This window comes from Melospiza melodia, chromosome 3 (genome assembly GCF_035770615.1).
Source record: "Melospiza melodia melodia isolate bMelMel2 chromosome 3, bMelMel2.pri, whole genome shotgun sequence".
Lineage (NCBI taxonomy): Eukaryota > Metazoa > Chordata > Aves > Passeriformes > Passerellidae > Melospiza > Melospiza melodia.
The window spans coordinates 54,790,227-54,807,668 of NC_086196.1; the positions used below are offsets into that span (position 1 = coordinate 54,790,227).

The following is a 17,442-nucleotide window of genomic DNA, read 5'->3' on the forward strand; positions in this document are numbered from 1 at the left end:
ATTCAGTTTTTCTTTTTATTGCTTTTTCACTTTGTGTCTCTAGTTGTTTCAGTGCTCTTCTCTGTCTTAGGTGAATAGCCATGTTGCCTCACATGGCAGGAAATGGTGAGGCTTGTATAACACATGTAAAGTATTTTTTCTTTTCTTAGAAGGAAGTTCAGTGAGCTACAAGTGTTCTTATCCTTTACAAAAATACTAAAGCCATTATCTTAGTTGTGTTTTCTCTGTTGTTGTGATTGCTCTCGTGACCAAGGGACCTTCTTTTGAGGTGAATCCATCTGGTTCCCAGCATTTATTAGCTATGGATGCTTGGGAGCATGGGAGTGTCATCTAAGGTAGTTGCAATGAAGAGCTGCCCAATGTTGTGTTTTGTTTGGTTTTAGTTTCTGTGGTTTAGAATGTTTGCAAACACTGTTTCCCAGGTCAGAGTTATACATGCCTGATGCTTGCTGTTCTGTGTAACTGTCCCCTTTCTGTCACAGGGAACTCAAAGTATCCTGGAGGAGGAAAGTCACATTAAGGATGTGCTGTCTCGCATTGTGGTGGAGATGATCAAGCGGGAATGGCCTCAGCACTGGCCTGACATGCTGAAGGAGCTGGATACCCTTTCCAAGCAAGGGGTATGAAACACAGCTGTCTGGTCTCTTTTGCTTGCTCTTAGTGTGGGGTTCAGTCTTCCATCATCCTGAGAAAAATCTAACTTACTCATGGTCAAGTGAGACAGGTTGGTGATGGACTCAATCCCTGTAAGATTAATCTATCTCGAGATGACTAGCAGAGAGAGCACCATCCTTCTGTTTTACTTTCTCAACATGACACCTCTGTCTTCATGCATGCTTGCTTTCTCTCCACATCTTTGAGCTAGTCTCTAGAGATTTTAGTGTTTGGACTCTGCTGATGGAGTGTATTTCACTTTGGGACATCAGGAAACTCAGACAGAACTGGTGATGTTCATCCTCCTACGTTTGGCAGAGGATGTGGTGACTTTTCAAACTCTGCCTACCCAGCGGCGACGAGATATCCAGCAAACCCTCACCCAGAACATGGAAAAGATCTTCAGCTTCCTACTAACTGCCCTGCAGCAGAATGTCAACAAGTACAGACTCATGGTAAGAGTCTCCTTCCCTTGGGTTTAGTTTTTGCTGGAGGCATTTAGGAATTGGGATGCAGCTCGCAAATTGTTGGGGAAACAAGTGCAGAAACTGAAATCTGTTGCTGCTGCTCTGAGGTAGGGATCTGCTGTGGCCTGGGAAACTGGTGCTGATCAGAGAGACTGAACACACAAGGCTGAAAGTGCTAGTGTTGATACTTTGATTTTGCTAGTGTAAATGGCTTGGGTGCATGCATGGTTCATCCATGCTGTTGGAATGTGTGCTGGCACTAGGGATGTACAGCTTAGCAAAATAAAGGTGTGGCTGTGGCAGAAACAGGTAATTTGGGGTGGTTTATGTAACACACAGTGATTAAGAGATGCCATCCATGAATCATGTCTGCTCTCTCATGCTGTGTGCTGCATTTGAGGTGATGCACCAAAATGCATGAGTTTCTCATGTGTCAACATGCTTCTGGGCCTCTGGTCCTTTTCTCCAAGAGCTCAAGTCAGGAAGCCCTTTTTTTGCAAAGTTGCAGTGAAGAATGCTCTTTCTATTTTTGTGTGAACAGATTTCTTTCCTGAATTCTTACCTAGAATCAGAGATGTGCAGGTCAGTCACAATGGATGATGAAGGGGAGTCTCTACCCCCATCTGTTCCTGTGAAAAGGAAGTAGATTTGAGTGAAGCGCAGTCGAGAAACCAAACTAGAAACTAGTTGCTTAGTCATATCTCATATTCTTTTTTTTCCATTAATTAAAATCCAGAGTTATACTAAATGTGAAACTGGGAAGCAATGAAAAACCCTGTTTCTACCTGCCTTCTGTACACCTTCCTGATGCACTGTCAGACTGAGCAACCCCCACCCTATAGAACAGCCAGTTTTGTGTGCAGTTCATGGTGATGGGAGGGTGACCCTTGTGTGTTTTGTAGTCTGGTTGAAATGCATTTCCAGGTAAGGTTTGCATTGCAATGCTTGAGGCTCTGAAGTGTGGCTGCTTCCGCTAACGGTGGAATCTTTCTGATTGGCAAGGTTGGAGCACCCCAGGAACAAGAAGTCCTCACCTCTCCACAGGTCAGCAGATCTTTGGGCTATTCATGCACAGGGTTGTTTCTGAGGGTTGGGTGTTCCCCTGTGTGCACACAGACTGGGGGAGATGATGGATAGGTCCCCAAGCCCATAATAGTGTGCAGTGCTTATATAGATAAACGTGTTTGTAAGGTGGGTCATATATGAGGTGTTTGGGACTCAAGCTGATTAACTTAAAAACATCACTGCAGTGAATAGTCCAAACCAAAAGCTTGCAGTAGAAAGAAATGCTTGTGGTGTCTTTGCAATTGAAAAACAAATCACACTTGAGTGTCTGAGGGACTTGTTTGCATTAGGCAAAAAGATGGTACAGGCAGTGCGTTGTTGCTGTTAAGTGTCCCAGGCCTTGGAGTTGGGCTGTAAGTTGCTGCTCCAGCTCTATCCAGCTGCCTTTCTGACCATGCACAAAACACCTTTTCAGACCTGCATCTTTAAATCCACCAGCATCTTTTCAGAGTCTGGCTTTTGGGTGTAAGATACTCTTAAAAGGACAAAAGCTTCTTTCCTGGAAGTCTCCAGGAAGTACCAGAATGCCTTTCCTTCTTGTCTCCTGTGTCTCCCTGGTGCCTGCTGACTGGAGTGTTACCTTTTGGATGAGAAGGGAATTGTGGCTTAACTTGGCAATTCAGAGTCCTCTTGTCTTACCTAGCTGGTGACTGCAGAGGTGACTGTTGGCTGCAGCAGTGTCCTGAGTGGGAGACTGTGATGTAGACTCCTTTTTGGCTGTGTCCTTGAGGATAAGCCTGTACAGCAGTGGCTGAGTGGAAGTGTGTGCTGTAGCTGTTTCTTACCCTCTCTTGTTTTCTTTTTCAGAAAACTGATTTGGCTCAGGAACCAAAGGTGAGTGGAGCTATATGAGAGTTAGCTCATTAGTAATTCTTAAGATTAAGGTTACTTAGAACTAGACTTTTCCCAAGCTTTCGAGTCTGTTGCCTGCAGTTTCAGACAGATGGACTTATTCACTCAATACAAACCCCTTGAGAAGAGACAAGTGAGGAGTGGCAGCAGAAGGGTCCAAATCTCTCACTTTCACAGGGGGATTCTTGGTACTGTTATTTCAGGGAGTGAGTGGCTTTAGATGGGAATTGCTGTTTTTCTCTGGCTCTGACCTTGTGCCTCCTCTCTGTTCACAGGCCCAGGCAAACTGCCGTGTGGGGATAGCAGCACTCAACACTTTGGCTGGCTACATTGACTGGGTAGCCCTAAGGCATATTACAGCAGACAACTGCAAGCTCTTGGAGATGTTGTGTCTGCTCCTAAATGAGCCTGAGCTCCAAGTTGGAGCAGCAGAGTGTCTCCTGATTGCTGTCAGCAGGAAAGTGAGTTCTTCTTCTCTGGCTCTTTTGGCTCCCTTTTATTTTTCTCCTATATAATTCTTCAGACTGAGCAATGCTATCTTTGCCCTTTTATCTGAGAATCAAAATTCAAATTTAGCTGATTTCTGTTAAAGATATTTGGTGTGAATGTCATGCCGGCACTATACACAGAGCAGCCATTAGAACCCTATCCAAATTCTGTGCTCACTTCTCCTTGCACTTTGAACTTGGAGGTCTTCACTGACCTTTTACCCCCCACTTCCTACATCTGTGAAGTGGAAAATAGTGTCATCAGCTGTGTCACCTGGCAGCTCAGAGAAATGACAGCAGGATCTAAACAGGTGATTTTGCCCCATTCATTCACAAGCAGCTGAGTGTCAAGGCTGAGTGTTTATCAGCTGCCTGTAAATAACTAGCCAGTCTTCTGTGAATAAAAGATAATGTCTCGGGGTCAGTTTTGCCATTTAAAGTTCCTGTGGTGGGATTGCTTGGAGACATTTTCTTATATCAGATACCTGGGAATTTTGGAAAGTTTTTACTTAAATCATATGTGGACTGTAAGCCCCTCCCTAGATGGAAAGATAATGTGACTCTCCTAATTTTGGTTGCAGATGGAAATAAATATTTATGTAGATGGGAATAAATAAGTTCTAATTGAAGCATGTGGTGTGTTTTGTGTGTAGGGTAAGCTGGAGGATCGGAAACCTCTGATGGTCTTGTTTGGAGATGTTGCCATGCACTGCATTCTCTCTGCTGCCCAGTGAGTACCCTGGTGATTTCACACAATACTGCACACAAACAGCTTTGTAGGTGCAAAAGATAGTGCTGCTTAAGCAAAGGAAGCGGGGACTGGATAGGAGAGAACAAAACCACCATTTCTTTTGCAAAACCTGGAAAACCAGGGGTTGTTTTTTTTTTCAAAACCCATAATTGAAAGACAAGGAGGGATAAATGTCACAGCTCCCTGACTTTGTTTTAGCCTGAAGTTGATCCAGAGGAAGGACTCTTTCAAAGAGGCAATTTCAGAGGTTTTAGATGCCAATAAAGCAGTACTTCTTGATAATAGCAAAGAAAATCCTACTGCGATAAAATCAAATTGCTCTAGTCCTTTTCTGTCTACAAGATAGACAGCGGTGTGCCTGTCACCTACAGCATGAGTAACTGTGATCCTGTTTTTCCCCCTTCCCTCATTCCCAGGACAGCAGATGGAGAAGGCCTGGTGGAGAAGCACTATGTTTTCTTGAAGAGGCTTTGCCAAGTTTTGTGCGCGTTGGGCAGCCAGCTATGTGCGTTGCTAGTAAGTCTTTGTTAATACCAACAGCAACCCTGGCAGGGCTAGTTTTTAGGGCTGGGGCTTGAGGCAACCCTGATCTAAGGTAGGACCAGGGTTCTCTCCATGCATTTCTAAACGGCAGAAATGGCTCTGCTTTTAAGTGGGTTAACTGTATCCTGCCAAGTCATAGGCATATAGACTGGAGGGACTCTGCCTGATGCCAGGGCTTTGTTGTCAAGAACCATTTCCTATAACCTCTGTAAAATGCTGAGCTTCACTGAGAATTGGTCAGGTTTTTAGCTGACTACTGCTACAGAAAATCTAGTCCAGGAAACTACTCTTCTATTGGAAGCCTTTTAAATTTCCCAATAAAAATAACTAAGAGAGTATACCTGTCTGTTCTTCTGCCAAGACTCTCTGAAGCTGAAGGAAGAAACGGGTTTTGTTCCTACTGTTCATCTTTGTAATGCTTTGTGTCAGTGTTGGGATGAAGATGCAAATTCATGCTGTTCATGCCATGCTGGTGCTGAATTCCCACTCCCTCCATTCAGCTGAGTGCTTCTACAATGAAGAGGGCAGGCTTGTTGAGAGATGCTGTTTGTGGGGAGATTGAAGCAACCAGCCTGTAAAAGCAATAGAGCAAAGTCAAGTCTCATAGGGACGGAAAAAGAAAAAAAACAAAAACAACCTTTGAGAATCCATCCTTTAAAAGAATGGACAGCATACAGAATGCATTACTACATTACTACTTGCAGTGACTCCACTTGCTGTTAGGCAGTAGGAGCTGTTAATCCATAATGAAGTTATGAGTTTGAGCTTGCTAATTCAGATTCACTTGGGAGAGGCAGCACTGAGCTGTACAATTTCAGGGATCTTGAGGGCACCAGATCATGTCATAATTTCTGAGAAGAAGCAAAACCTTGAGTTTATGGCTCCAGGCAAAACTTAATTTCCTGACAAACTTCCAAGAAAGTTACTGGTCATGGATACCCATATGTCAAATACACAAAATGGAGAAAATTTGGAGAAATTGAGTGAAATTATCCGGGTGTATTTTCCTGTGAAATTCATTGGTTTGAATTGTACTACCTTGTACTGCTATGTGGGTTTGACCCAATAGGAGTGAAATTGTGATTCACGGCAGCAGCAGTGGTTGTAAATTTGGTTTTAATGGAGCTCCACTATGTGAGAAGTCACCTCTTACTCTTGAATGAGGGTGGTGGTGTCCAGCACCTCCAGGCTGGTCAACAGAACTTGATGTTCCTTGGGCTATACTGGTTTCAGAAAAAAATCAGTTGTTCAGTGTTTCTGTCTCTGCTCCTTTACAGTCTATGGCCTTGGATGTAGTGCTCCTGCTTTACCCTGAAACATACCATTTGTGAGCCCAGCCTGCCATAAAGTTAGTATTTTGTCTGAAATACTTCATGTTCCTCATAGGGCTCAGATTGTAATGTGGAAACGCCAGCCAACTTTGGAAAATACCTTGAGTCATTTTTAGCCTTCACAACCCATCCCAGCCAGGTATGTAAAGGGCTGAAAATCTCATGTGTCTGTGTGTGTGAATGCATAATTGAGCTGGCCTGTATTAAACCACAGAACTTCAGCTGCTAAATATTGCTCTCTAGGCTCTCCATTTCAGCTAAAGGCCTGGAAGGCAGAGTATTTTCTACTCCATTACCACACCATCAGGAGCAGTTCCTGACACAGAGGACTGAGTAGAAAATGCAGAATTTGCAACCAGCCCCAGTATTAGGGATTTTTTGCTTTCTGGGAATTTGTGGTGTGCCTTCAATGTGCCTTGGCCTCAACTTAATAGTCAGTATAATTTGCTGTTGCTTTCTGGTAGCAACACTTAATGTTAGCAGTGGAAATTCCGGCACTGAAATCCTGCTCTGCTTCTCTCTTTTCTCTCTTCCCCCAGTTTCTGCGCTCTTCCACGCAGATCCCATGGGGAGCCCTCTTTCGGCATGAAGTTCTGTCTCGTGACCCTTTGTTGCTGGCTGTTGTTCCCAAGTATCTCCGTGCATGCATGACCAACCTGGTGAAGGTATGTGGAAATCACAGGTAGTTTTGGGAAGGTGCCTGGTGAACGTGGCCTGTGGGTCATGGGGGAGGAAATGACATTTTTGTTGTGTCGTGACCAAACATGATCTCCAGGCTGCCGAGCACAGTTGTATCTTGCTCCTTGCCTCTACCCTTCATCTCCCTGAAGCTGCTGTTAGCTGTGATGGTTGACTTTTTTCCTGACATTTTCCACTTTGTCTCCAGGTGGGTTTTCCTTCCAAAGCAGACAGCCCCAGCTGTGAATACTCCCGTTTTGATTTTGACAGTGATGAGGACTTCAATGCCTTCTTCAACTGTAAGTTGCCATGACCCTTTCTGCATTCTGTTGTCTGTCCATCCTTCCTGCTTTTACTCACTGGCTGAGCTTGGAGCCTACCAAATTGGCTTGGCAGCTTCCATTTGTTTCTCAGCTTTTTAAGTCTGGATCTTGGAGTAAATTAAGTTAGGATTTTCCTGGGGCAGCTCATGTGTTTAATTTTAGTATTTGCTGTTGTTTTGCTGGCTGGTGAGATAGATGGCCTAATAGCATTCTGGTGTCAAAGCAAATGTGTCTTTTGGTCCCTTAGAGGAGGAAATCAAACAGCCTCAAGTCATGCTCAGGTTAGGAGAGGAAGGCAGCTTACAAAAGACTTTAGATGCATTCCAGAAAGAATCTGTCTTGGTCCTGGTAGGAAACTTCTGGTTTAGTACCAATAGCTAGATTTGAGCAATTGCATTAGCCTAATTTAATAAGGATCTTAAACTAGTGCTGGATATTAGTGATTTTACTTTTTCTTTCATCTTGTATTTTTCTTCCCAAAAGTGAAGTTGGTTCTCACTGGTTGGTGTAATTTGGTACTAACTTGGTGGGTGGGAGGATCCACAGAAGAAATTACACAAACTTTTACATTTTACATTTATGTCTGAAGATTTTAAGTGTTTCATTTTTAGTGCTTACTAGATAGTTTTACTTATTGTAAGAAATCCTTTTGGATAGAAAATAGAAAGTAGCTAAATGCACAAAGCCAGAATCTGAAATAGTTTTAGAGGGTTAAGTTATATTGAAGACATTACATATATAAGAAAATATAACTAATTTGAAACAAAAAATAAAATTACTTGACAACACAACTTTAAGTAACAATGCAAGTTGCATTTGTGTAGTCAACAGAGCTGATTCTTTTGTGTGATCTTGCACTGGAATATTTTGGAACAAGTGAAATTCTTGTTCTGTACTTTGTTCTTAGTATCTTTGAAACTGAAAACAAGGCAACTGGGCTTCGAGATCAAGCTTGTCATTAGTTGAATAATCTAGCAAAAATGTTTAGCTAAAGGAAGTGGTAGTTATCTAATGCTGGTATTTAATCTCAGTATCTCCAGGTGCTCTGTAAGCAGCAATTGTTTATAGTTTGAAGCATATTTTAAATTAAAAATAGAGGCTTAATTGTGGTAAATTTGGTTTAGCATTGATGCCTTTTCCTGGTCTTAAAAAATTGAGAGCCAGACACGGTTAAGGGATAAGGGATTTTTACCTTGGTAAGGTAAAAGGTGCCACAATGCACCTTGGCAAAGTGGTGCACCAATAAGGATCCTTATTAAAATAATGAGGTAGAAACCCCTTATCCTTTAACCATGTCTGACTCTCAATTTTTTAAGACCAGGAAAAGGCACCAGCATAGATTTTCATAATTCATACTGCATTTTAATTGTACTGTTTTTTAATGTTAGTCTGTCATTTTTTAGTCCACTTAAGTCACTTCAAAAATTGCCCATCCTGTCGTACCTGCTTTACTGGTTGTGTATCTGTGCCCACTACACAGCTACTGCCAAAGTAGAAGTCCATAATGTTCGTGGCTCTGCAAAATGTGCAGCGTCAGCTGGTTTCTTGGTGATTGTTCCCTGCAGCTTTCCGAGCCCAGCAAGGAGAGGTGATAAGGATGGCTTGTCGTCTTGACCCTCTAACTGGCTTCCAAATGGCTGGTGAATGGCTGAAGTACCAACTCACAGCTCCTGTTGATACTGGACCCACAAACTGTATGTTACCTGAAAAATATCAGGGATATGGGATTTGTTTTTGTAATTAAAGTCGAGAAGAAATTTCTTGGCCTTGTTTTTGTTGGTGTTGTTGGAATTTTTTAAGTGGTAGCCAAGATCCCATGCTAGATTTTAAGGATTTTAAGGTTTTTGCAAGTTAAAAGCAAAACCAAGTCAAACTCACCTTTCCCTAATTTATCCCTTTGGAGTCTGCGTATGGAAAAAGTAATGTCAAGCCCGTGGCTCCTCCCTTTCTTCCCCCAAATCTCTCTGCAGAACAGGTACAGCTGTCCCTCTGATACAATTTTACAATTATTTGGGCCATTTTATCTTTGTAACATATTTATTACTTTTGTTAGGGAAATTATGCCTATCTGGCAAATTCCTTGTGATTCATTTTGCTTTCCCTGCTCTGGAGGAAGGCTGCTTGGTACTCTGCAAAGTCACACCAAGGGCAGTCGCCTGCAGGGCTGAGTCTGGGCATGTGGTCTCCCTTCTTTCCCTTCTGTGATCTGTTCATATTGCACAGTACCTCAAAGACTTATGCCCCAGGAGCCTTCGCTTGAATTAGGCAAATCACACGGGATTACCTTAATTGCTCCCAGTACATCCCTGCCAGGCATCTGCAGGGAGAGCTGTGTGCTTAAAACACTTGTGAGTGCTAAGGTGTTGCAGCACAGGAACTTGCCAGGCTGCTGTTGAGGAGCATGGTGAGAGCTCCAGTGTTCTCTTCCTTTCAGCTAAGACAGGCGAAGGTCTCTGCTCCATCTTCTCTCCATCCTTTGTGCAGTGGGACGCCATGACCTTCTTCTCAGAGAGCGTCATCAGCCAGATGTTTCGAACCATGGACAAAGATGTATGTGTATCCCATGCTCCTGCCTTCTCTCCTGCCTGCTTTTGGGTTGACACCAGAGGGGTTTTGCAGTTCTGTTATCCTTGAGCAGTTTGTAGTAGCTGGTTACCTCCATGCAGTACCTGGAGTGTTTGGTGAGCCGTTCTCATGAGGAATAATGACCCTTCTTTTGATGCCATCAAACTCATACTGGCATGTCTTAGTTTTGGACACTATGGGATGAGAAGTCACAGGAGAGAGCTCAGGTGACATGCTTTTACATGGTGCCTTGCTAGAGGAGAAGGAATTACTTAAGGAAAATTTTATTGAGTTTATTTAATTATCCTCTTATTAGATTTTTTTTTTTTTAATTTCTAACTAAATGAGAGAAGCTATGCCCAGAGAGGAGGAGGTAATTTTCTCTCTCTTGTTCAACAGCAGGCAAATCAGAAGGATCAGTTTGATGTAGACTGACTTGATTTTTTATTAGATTAAACTGCTCATATACTCATCAATCTAATCACAGTAGAATAATTATGTGGATCAGTACAGCTGGTTAAGCTTGAAATCTGTTGGACAATGTCAAGAAGAGAATTGGGAGACAGACTGAGAGAGGAAATTTGCCTTTCCCAGAGGTGTAAGCAATAGTATGGGCACTAGAGACTGATGTCCTAAGAGTGTCCTGTCAACAGTGGCGATGCTGCTGTCTTTTTTGCCTCAGCCTTTTTCCTAGGTTTTGTAAGAAGCATACTACACGTTGAAGTATTGAGTGTTGCCTCCATTTTTCTTTCCTTTCTTTTTGCTACGTTTGTAGGAAATCCCTGTGAATGATGGCATAGATCTGCTGCAGATTGTCCTTAATTTTGAAACAAAAGATCCTCTGATCCTATCCTGTGTGCTCACCAATGTCTCTGCTCTCTTTCCATTTGTCACTTACCGACCAGAATACCTCCCCCAAGTACTTTCCAAGGTAGGTACATGCAGACCCTTCTAAAATCACATCAGCTTTTTGTGGTGCAGGGCTCTTGGGCTAAACTGCAGGAGTCAATCCTCTTGATGCTGCTGTCAGGGAAGGACTTTTCTTCATGTTAAAGATGGGAGAAACTGAGACTGAGGCTTGTCACAAGAAGAGTTACGTCAATTAACCCAAATTTTGTAGTTTTTAGCCTTAAATCTTAGTATTAATTACATGCTCTGGCCGTGTTTTATTTCAAGGCGTCACTGTATTGATGATTCATCTTTCAGCTCAGGGGTTTTTCACTGGCTTCAATGAAATTGCATTAAAATCCTTATTACCTGTTCCTTGAGCTCAGAGAGACATGAGTTCTAAATATTAACAAATGTTACAATTTTTTTATTTTTCCTCCCTTTTCTCACAGCTGTTTGCTTCAGTTACCTTTGAAGTTGTAGAAGAAAGTAAGGTACGTCTGAATTGTTATCTACTAATGAGTTGTAACAGTTGAATCAAATCATACTCTAGTGGAGAGAGCATCCTGAGTCTGAAGACTCTGCTGAAGTAGGCTTCTCAAGTATAGTTCTGCTCCTGAAACAGCTGGGGGGTCTAGGTATTGGTGATCTCTGTGGTTGACATAGCCTACTAAGCTTTGGCTCACAAACTTAGAAGGGGACAGGTGTGCTCTAAGGCCAGTGCACTTAGCTCCCCAGTCAGTGCTGGCCTTCCTGAGAGTGAAATCCCTTCATTAGCTCTGGGCATTCTTTCAGTACTTGGCATAAATGGTTCTGAAGGATGGCACTAAACCTGCCAGTTACCTAAGGAGTGCCTGGAGTCTAGAAATAGTGAGTAAGAGCTATGGCATCCTCACTCCTGAAGCACAGCTTGTTTGAACATGGACTGCTTGAATTGACTACTGCTTCAGAGGAAATCTGGTTGCTGCATGATTGTTTGGAGGGAGCAGGAGAGGCATGGAGATCTTTTTTTGATCTGTGCTGAACAGATCAATGAATTTGCAATGAATTTGTCTCTTGAAGATACCCTGCATCTGGCTGAACTTTCGTTTTGTTGCATTGAAGTTTGTTTTGTCTGTGCAGGCTCCTAGAACTCGAGCAGTGAAGAATGTGAGAAGGCATGCGTGCTCCTCAATCATCAAGATGTGCCGGGATTACCCTCAGCTTGTCCTGGTAGGTGAATGCAACTGTCATGAGCAGTCTTGCCTCAGTGTCACTTGGATTTTGTGGGATCTTCAACTTCCTTGGCTACAGTCTCTGCTTTCTTTGCAGGAGACATTCCTCCTGCACAAATGGCAAAGTGGTTCATTCCCTGTACCTCCTTTCTTCCCCACTGAAAAATTTTCTGCCTGAGGAGTTGAATTGTAGATTGGTGGGTTAAACGTGAAAGGGATGATGAGGAGGATACAAGCAGCACTGCATTGGTTTTATGGGAGTGTTTGCTGAATGCCCGTGTTATCACCTGTGTTGGTCTCAGCTAATTCCTTAGCTGAAGACTCTAGCATAGCTAATCACTAGATTTTCTTCTGTTACTTAACAGAATATAGGAAAAAAAGGGGAGCATTTGTTTTCTGGACGAGCTTGAGGATATTAGAAGACAAATACGTTTGAATTCCATGAGCTATGTTTTGTTCATTTTTCTGAAGTAAACAGTCTCTGCATCCAACATTCTTTAGATGTGTTTCTGTGGAGTGGGACCTAGGATTATGGGAGGACCATAGGACATTGCTAGTTTAAACAAAGACATTTTTAAAGCGTGTTAATTAAGGTAATTTGGAGGTTCCAGTCTGCATTCTGTAATTGACGCTAAGAACTAATGGGTTGGTTTTTGTTCCAGTTTATTGGTCCTTGAGCTATAACTGTCTCTTTCCCAAACATCTCACTAGAAGAGCCAAGGACCCAGAGTTGCCCCAAAAGATGTTCAGAGGAGTTTGCTGAAGAGGATGATTGCTAATGTTTGTGCAGAATTACGGATAGATGTGGTGGCAACTGGAGAAGGAAGGCAAGGAGTGCAAGAATTCCTGTGGCACTCATTGTAACCATATGAGTTGTTATTTACCACAGGTAAAGAGATGGATGAATCCTGAGTCTGGCCAAAGAAACAAGGTGCTTTCTGTGGGCAAATAAAAGCACCAAAACTGTTTTGAGATGTGACACTGCTTTAAGGGATATAAGTGCCTAGAGAGAGATTTCCTCTTCTTATTTCAGTCATTCTGGCGAGTTAAATTAAAATGAATGCAGGACAATTATAGAGGGGTAGGGGAAAATATAGTTCTCTTAGACTGGACATGCAGAGAAATCTGAGTGTGAGGAGGAGATGGCTATGTTGAGAAAAGTTAACAGTCATGTTTCTCCAGCTGTACAGTACACCCCTTCTCTGCCTCCCCCAGTGGCCCTCCTCCATACCAGATGCATGATGCTTTTCCACTTGGATGTGTTTTCTAGCCAAACTTTGAGATGTTGTACAACCACGTGAAACAGCTGCTGTCAAATGAGCTCCTTCTGACACAGATGGAGAAGTGTGCTCTTATGGAGGCCCTTGTCCTCATCAGCAACCAGTTTAAGGACTATGAGCGACAGAAGGCTTTCCTGGAGGAGCTCATGGCTCCTGTGGCTGGCTTGTGGCTCTCCCCAGAGATGCAGAGGTATGGGTTACTTTTCTTTCTGTTGGTCATTTCTTCTCCAACGTGGAGCTGCAGGTGTTGAGGAGGTAATGCCCTGCCGAGTAAGGAAACACAAACCATAGAGGGTGGTGGGCTGCCTCTTGACCTCCTCTGCTATGGGCAGTCATTGTGATAATAGTTCTGCAGTTCAGAAACTGCCAACAGCCTAAATGCTGTTTGCTGAAAATTTCTGGGTAAGAGTTGCTTAAGGTAATGAACATTCCCCAGCATGCTCAAAGCATTTGCAGAAAATAAGAAATAAAAGACATCCTTGCTCATCACCAGAAGAAGGGAGGAAGCTGAGTTCTTACTAAAACTGAGATGTCTTGCAGCTCTGGGTAGCTGGGCTTGCACAAGAGTTTTCCCAGCAGGGCTATCTTCATAAGAGATTTGAATCTTTTAGATCCCCACAGCCCAAGAGAACTGATAAAGTTTGGAGAGTGTACCCATCTCTGATGCTTTTTAGGCATGTTCCCATGTACAGGATGGAGTGCTACCTAGCCTCTCTAGCCTGCTCTGTATTTGTGAGGTGTTCATTGCCAGTGCAAAGCTCTGCTTAAATTCTCTGGTACAAACAATAATCCCATTGCTGTCTTCTGCTGCTGCCAGAGTCCTCTCAGATCCTGAAGCCTTCATATCCTACGTGGGTGCAGACAACAAAACTGCTGATCCAGTCTTGGAAGATCCTAGTGGCCTGAACCGTTCTAGAGTGAGTATCATTACCAGGAGAGGTGTAATCCTTTAGGAAAGGGGACCTGCCTCCTTCCATCCCCATTTCTCTTGTGATTGCACACGAGGTCTGTGATCATGTACTTCTTTAGATTGCAGAATAACAGGCTGGCCTTTGCTCTTTTAACTACAGTAACGAGCATGAAGGCCATGCAAAATGACATTATTTATCAGAGTGAAGCACACTGTTTCCTACTCTTTGGTCATAGTAGAGTTTGGTTTTGGAGAAGCAATTCATTTGCATGATTTTTAGAAATATGGCACAGTGAATTGTGCTTTTTAAACCAGGCAGTATGGAAAACATTGTGCTCAGACTGGAGCACAGAATATAATTAAATTCATCTGAGGAGATTTGTGTTGAATTTTTAGTGTAAAGTCTTCACTCGAACAGCGAATGGAGTTGCTGTCCTCAGATCTGTAGAAGACACTGAAATGTAGTCCACAGAGTGATTTGGGGCTAATGCAGTTCTGTCATCTCAAAACCTGTATCTGCAGGTACCAGCACTGCATCTTCGTTCATGAAGGACACAAGGAACTGATGGTCTAGACCCTTACTTTTAGCAGCTTGCCTGGCTGCTTGCATGCTTTTGAGATGGTATATGAGATGCTTTTGATAGTGAGTTCCTAGGCCATCCTGCCATGGCCAGGGCTCTCTGAGGGTGATGGAATACAGCATGATCATTTGCTGCATTTTCCTGGCAGCAAACTCACCAGAGGCTGTTCCTCTCACGAGGTTAGGCTCACTGTAGAACGTTCCCTTTGAGATGGGACAATGATGTGTTTCTCTGAAAATATGTTCATTCAGACTGTGATCTGGCTAAGAAATGCTGTCTCCACATCTCATGCTGCAGATAAGCTTTTGTGTGTACACTATTCTGGGAGTCGTGAAACGAGCTCGTTGGCCTGCTGCTACTGAAGAGGCAAAAGCTGGAGGATTCTTTTTGGGATATCTGCCCAGTGGAACTCCAATGTACCGTAATCCCTGCACTGAGCAGGTCCTGAAGCTTTTTGACAATTTACTTGCTCTCATAAGGTGGGTCAAGTTGATTTGAAATCATTTATGTTTGCTTATAAATCTCTGAAAGCCAAACTGTGATAAATAGGTGGAATGCTCAGATGGTTTGCCCAGTGAAGCCAGTGGGAATAGTGCTGGTGCCAGTGCCCAAGTACTGTTCCTGGCTGCTCACAGTGGGGAATGGCACTGTGCAAACTGGAGCCTTCTCAACGTTCATTGGCCTGGCCTGCAGGCGGCCATCAAAGCTCATGGGAGCTTGTGCTGGGGTTGCCTCCCCCACCTCCACTGCTGTAGTTCTGCCCCCCAGTTAATGATTTCTCAGCTGACATCTGTGCTCTGCCCTCAGCCCCTACAAGGCCACCTCTCCTGTCACCAGCAGGGCAGTCCCAGCTCTCATCGCGTCCCGCTCGCGTTGTTCCCTCTTCAGTGTTAAATTCAGCTGGCTTGGCTGACCATGAGCAGCAGCCTCCTGAAGCACTGTCTGCTCTTGGAATCAGTGGATGCATACTCTCAGGCTGTTACTACCATGCAGTGCTTCTCTGCGTGTCACCAGTGCTGTGTCAGTCTGGGGCAGCCAGGGGAGGCAGCAAGAGAAGGCAGAAAAGGGAAATCCCAAAGAACACAGTTCCCAGGATTACAAAGGAGAAGTTTCTCTCAGGGTAACTCCTGACACTGGGAGTTTGCCAGACTTATGGGACAATTTTGTGAGAGAACATGTTACATACTTGAAAACTTGCTGCTCTGTCCTTGGCAGGGGCCTTTTGAGAAAAAGTATTTGCAGATCCACTTTGATTTTCAGCTCCTGGGTTTGTAAGAGAAGGGACTCTGTTGACTGAGCTCTGTCTAGTCAAATATGTTTAGTAGTCACTGAGCTCCGGAATGTGCTGCTTCCAGAGAGAAGCAGCATGCTGGACTGTTGGGACAAGCACATGCTGTCTTGGCCCACACTGGCAGTGTTCCTCATCACTAAACTCTCTAGCACAGTGTGTGGTACTTTGGCCAGTGACCAGTGGCCAAAGTATTTTTGCCTTTTATCCTGGAAGGCTGAAGATCCTATTGATGAGCTTCTGGGAGAGGTTAGGTAGAGTTGTCCTGAGTAGTGGTAGCCTCATGCCATTTCTTCCAGTGCCTGTCATATTGTGTCATACTGTGTGAGAGCAACTAAACCAGTGCCCAAGGTCTGAACAGGCTGCAACAGACACTTCTTCCTCATGCAGTCACTGTTCCTCTCTGAACTTGTGCCTCAGTAAAATCACTTGGGATCTCTGTTACAACAGGCTTAGGAAACTGTCATCCAACTTCTGTCAGCACTTTGGTGAAGAGGCAAAAACTCTGTGCCTGGCTTTTAGCACCTCCAAGAGAACACATGAGCTATCTTTTCTATCCAGGATATAAAGGAAGGGTCTCCATGGCTGGTTTGGGCTTTTTTTTGAGATCAAGTGTCTGTGTTCAAGCATCTCACCTGCAGACCAAAATATTTTCTGTGTACATGGTAGTAACATACATGGAGAAACCTGTACTTCACTTGGGCTTTTCTTAAGCTGGATGCTCCAACAAGAACTAATGAATTATGTATTCAGAACAGTGGATCTTTATGCTTCATATTTTTCCATTGCTGCTGTTGGATATAGGCCTCTGTTTGACAACTGCAAGCTCCTAGTTGTTCAGTGCAAGTGTTGATGATGATGCTTAAATCTTTTTGGCAAAGCTGGATCTTGTGCTGTGGAGTTCCTGTGGTGGTCTTTGCTGACTTCAGGTGCTTTTTCCATGTGTGTCATCCTCAAGCCCTCTTTAATATTGATCACACAGGAGAATATGGAATCTGTAGCTGCCTGTCAGCAGGCAGGAGGTATGGGGATATGAGGAAGGCTGCCTGGCAGGAAAGCTGCCTGTGTTTAGGATGCCTTCAGGGATGTAGTTACATTACTACCTGGGGATGGATGCTTCTCTGAGATCTGTGCCATTGGGCAGCTCTGTTTGGATAAGCAGCTTCCAGTGTTGCCCACGTGCAACCCTGGGACAGAGATGTGGAAGTCCCTGCGAGCTGTGTTGGCTTCTGTGTGAGCAGATGTGCAAATAGCAGTAGCATGGATCCTGCTGAGCAGCTAAACTCAGCACCAAGCCAGGCACCAGTGTGCTAACAGAGGGGGTTTCCAGGCTGAGCAGTGGGACTGCTGCTCTCTGGATAGTGTGTGGCATTGTGCTGCTGTGTTAGCAGACAGAGGCAGTGAAGCTGTTGAGCCATTGGGCTTTTGCCAGGGTGGTCAGTAGCCTGAAGGGAGGTCGTGGGTGAGATCAAAGAACTGAGAGGAACGAGGTAGTCCAGGTAATGGAATAATAAAGTAGCTTTGAGTGGCATCTTATTGTGCCTGCCTGTATTTGTATCTGTGT

At 43.8% G+C, this 17,442-nt stretch overlaps 1 protein-coding gene across 2 annotated transcripts in view; it reads left to right on the plus strand.

Moving 5' to 3' along the window:
* The window catches only part of XPO5 (exportin 5), a 29,677-nt gene that overhangs the window by 1,317 nt on the left and 10,918 nt on the right, over positions 1 to 17,442 (plus strand). Inside the window, exons 4-21 of one of the 2 annotated variants that reach the window (XM_063151797.1) lie at positions 483 to 620; positions 927 to 1,109; positions 2,124 to 2,165; positions 2,994 to 3,020; positions 3,314 to 3,499; positions 4,180 to 4,256; positions 4,694 to 4,793; positions 6,207 to 6,290; positions 6,691 to 6,816; positions 7,038 to 7,128; positions 8,718 to 8,846; positions 9,587 to 9,702; positions 10,493 to 10,648; positions 11,058 to 11,099; positions 11,728 to 11,817; positions 13,090 to 13,289; positions 13,917 to 14,016; positions 14,888 to 15,069. In XM_063151797.1, the coding sequence (XP_063007867.1) occupies positions 483 to 620; positions 927 to 1,109; positions 2,124 to 2,165; positions 2,994 to 3,020; positions 3,314 to 3,499; positions 4,180 to 4,256; positions 4,694 to 4,793; positions 6,207 to 6,290; positions 6,691 to 6,816; positions 7,038 to 7,128; positions 8,718 to 8,846; positions 9,587 to 9,702; positions 10,493 to 10,648; positions 11,058 to 11,099; positions 11,728 to 11,817; positions 13,090 to 13,289; positions 13,917 to 14,016; positions 14,888 to 15,069 (2,069 nt within the window). The remainder of the gene's footprint in view (positions 1 to 482; positions 621 to 926; positions 1,110 to 2,123; positions 2,166 to 2,993; positions 3,021 to 3,313; positions 3,500 to 4,179; positions 4,257 to 4,693; positions 4,794 to 6,206; positions 6,291 to 6,690; positions 6,817 to 7,037; positions 7,129 to 8,717; positions 8,847 to 9,586; positions 9,703 to 10,492; positions 10,649 to 11,057; positions 11,100 to 11,727; positions 11,818 to 13,089; positions 13,290 to 13,916; positions 14,017 to 14,887; positions 15,070 to 17,442) is intronic. The other variant, XM_063151796.1, reaches the window with a different exon arrangement.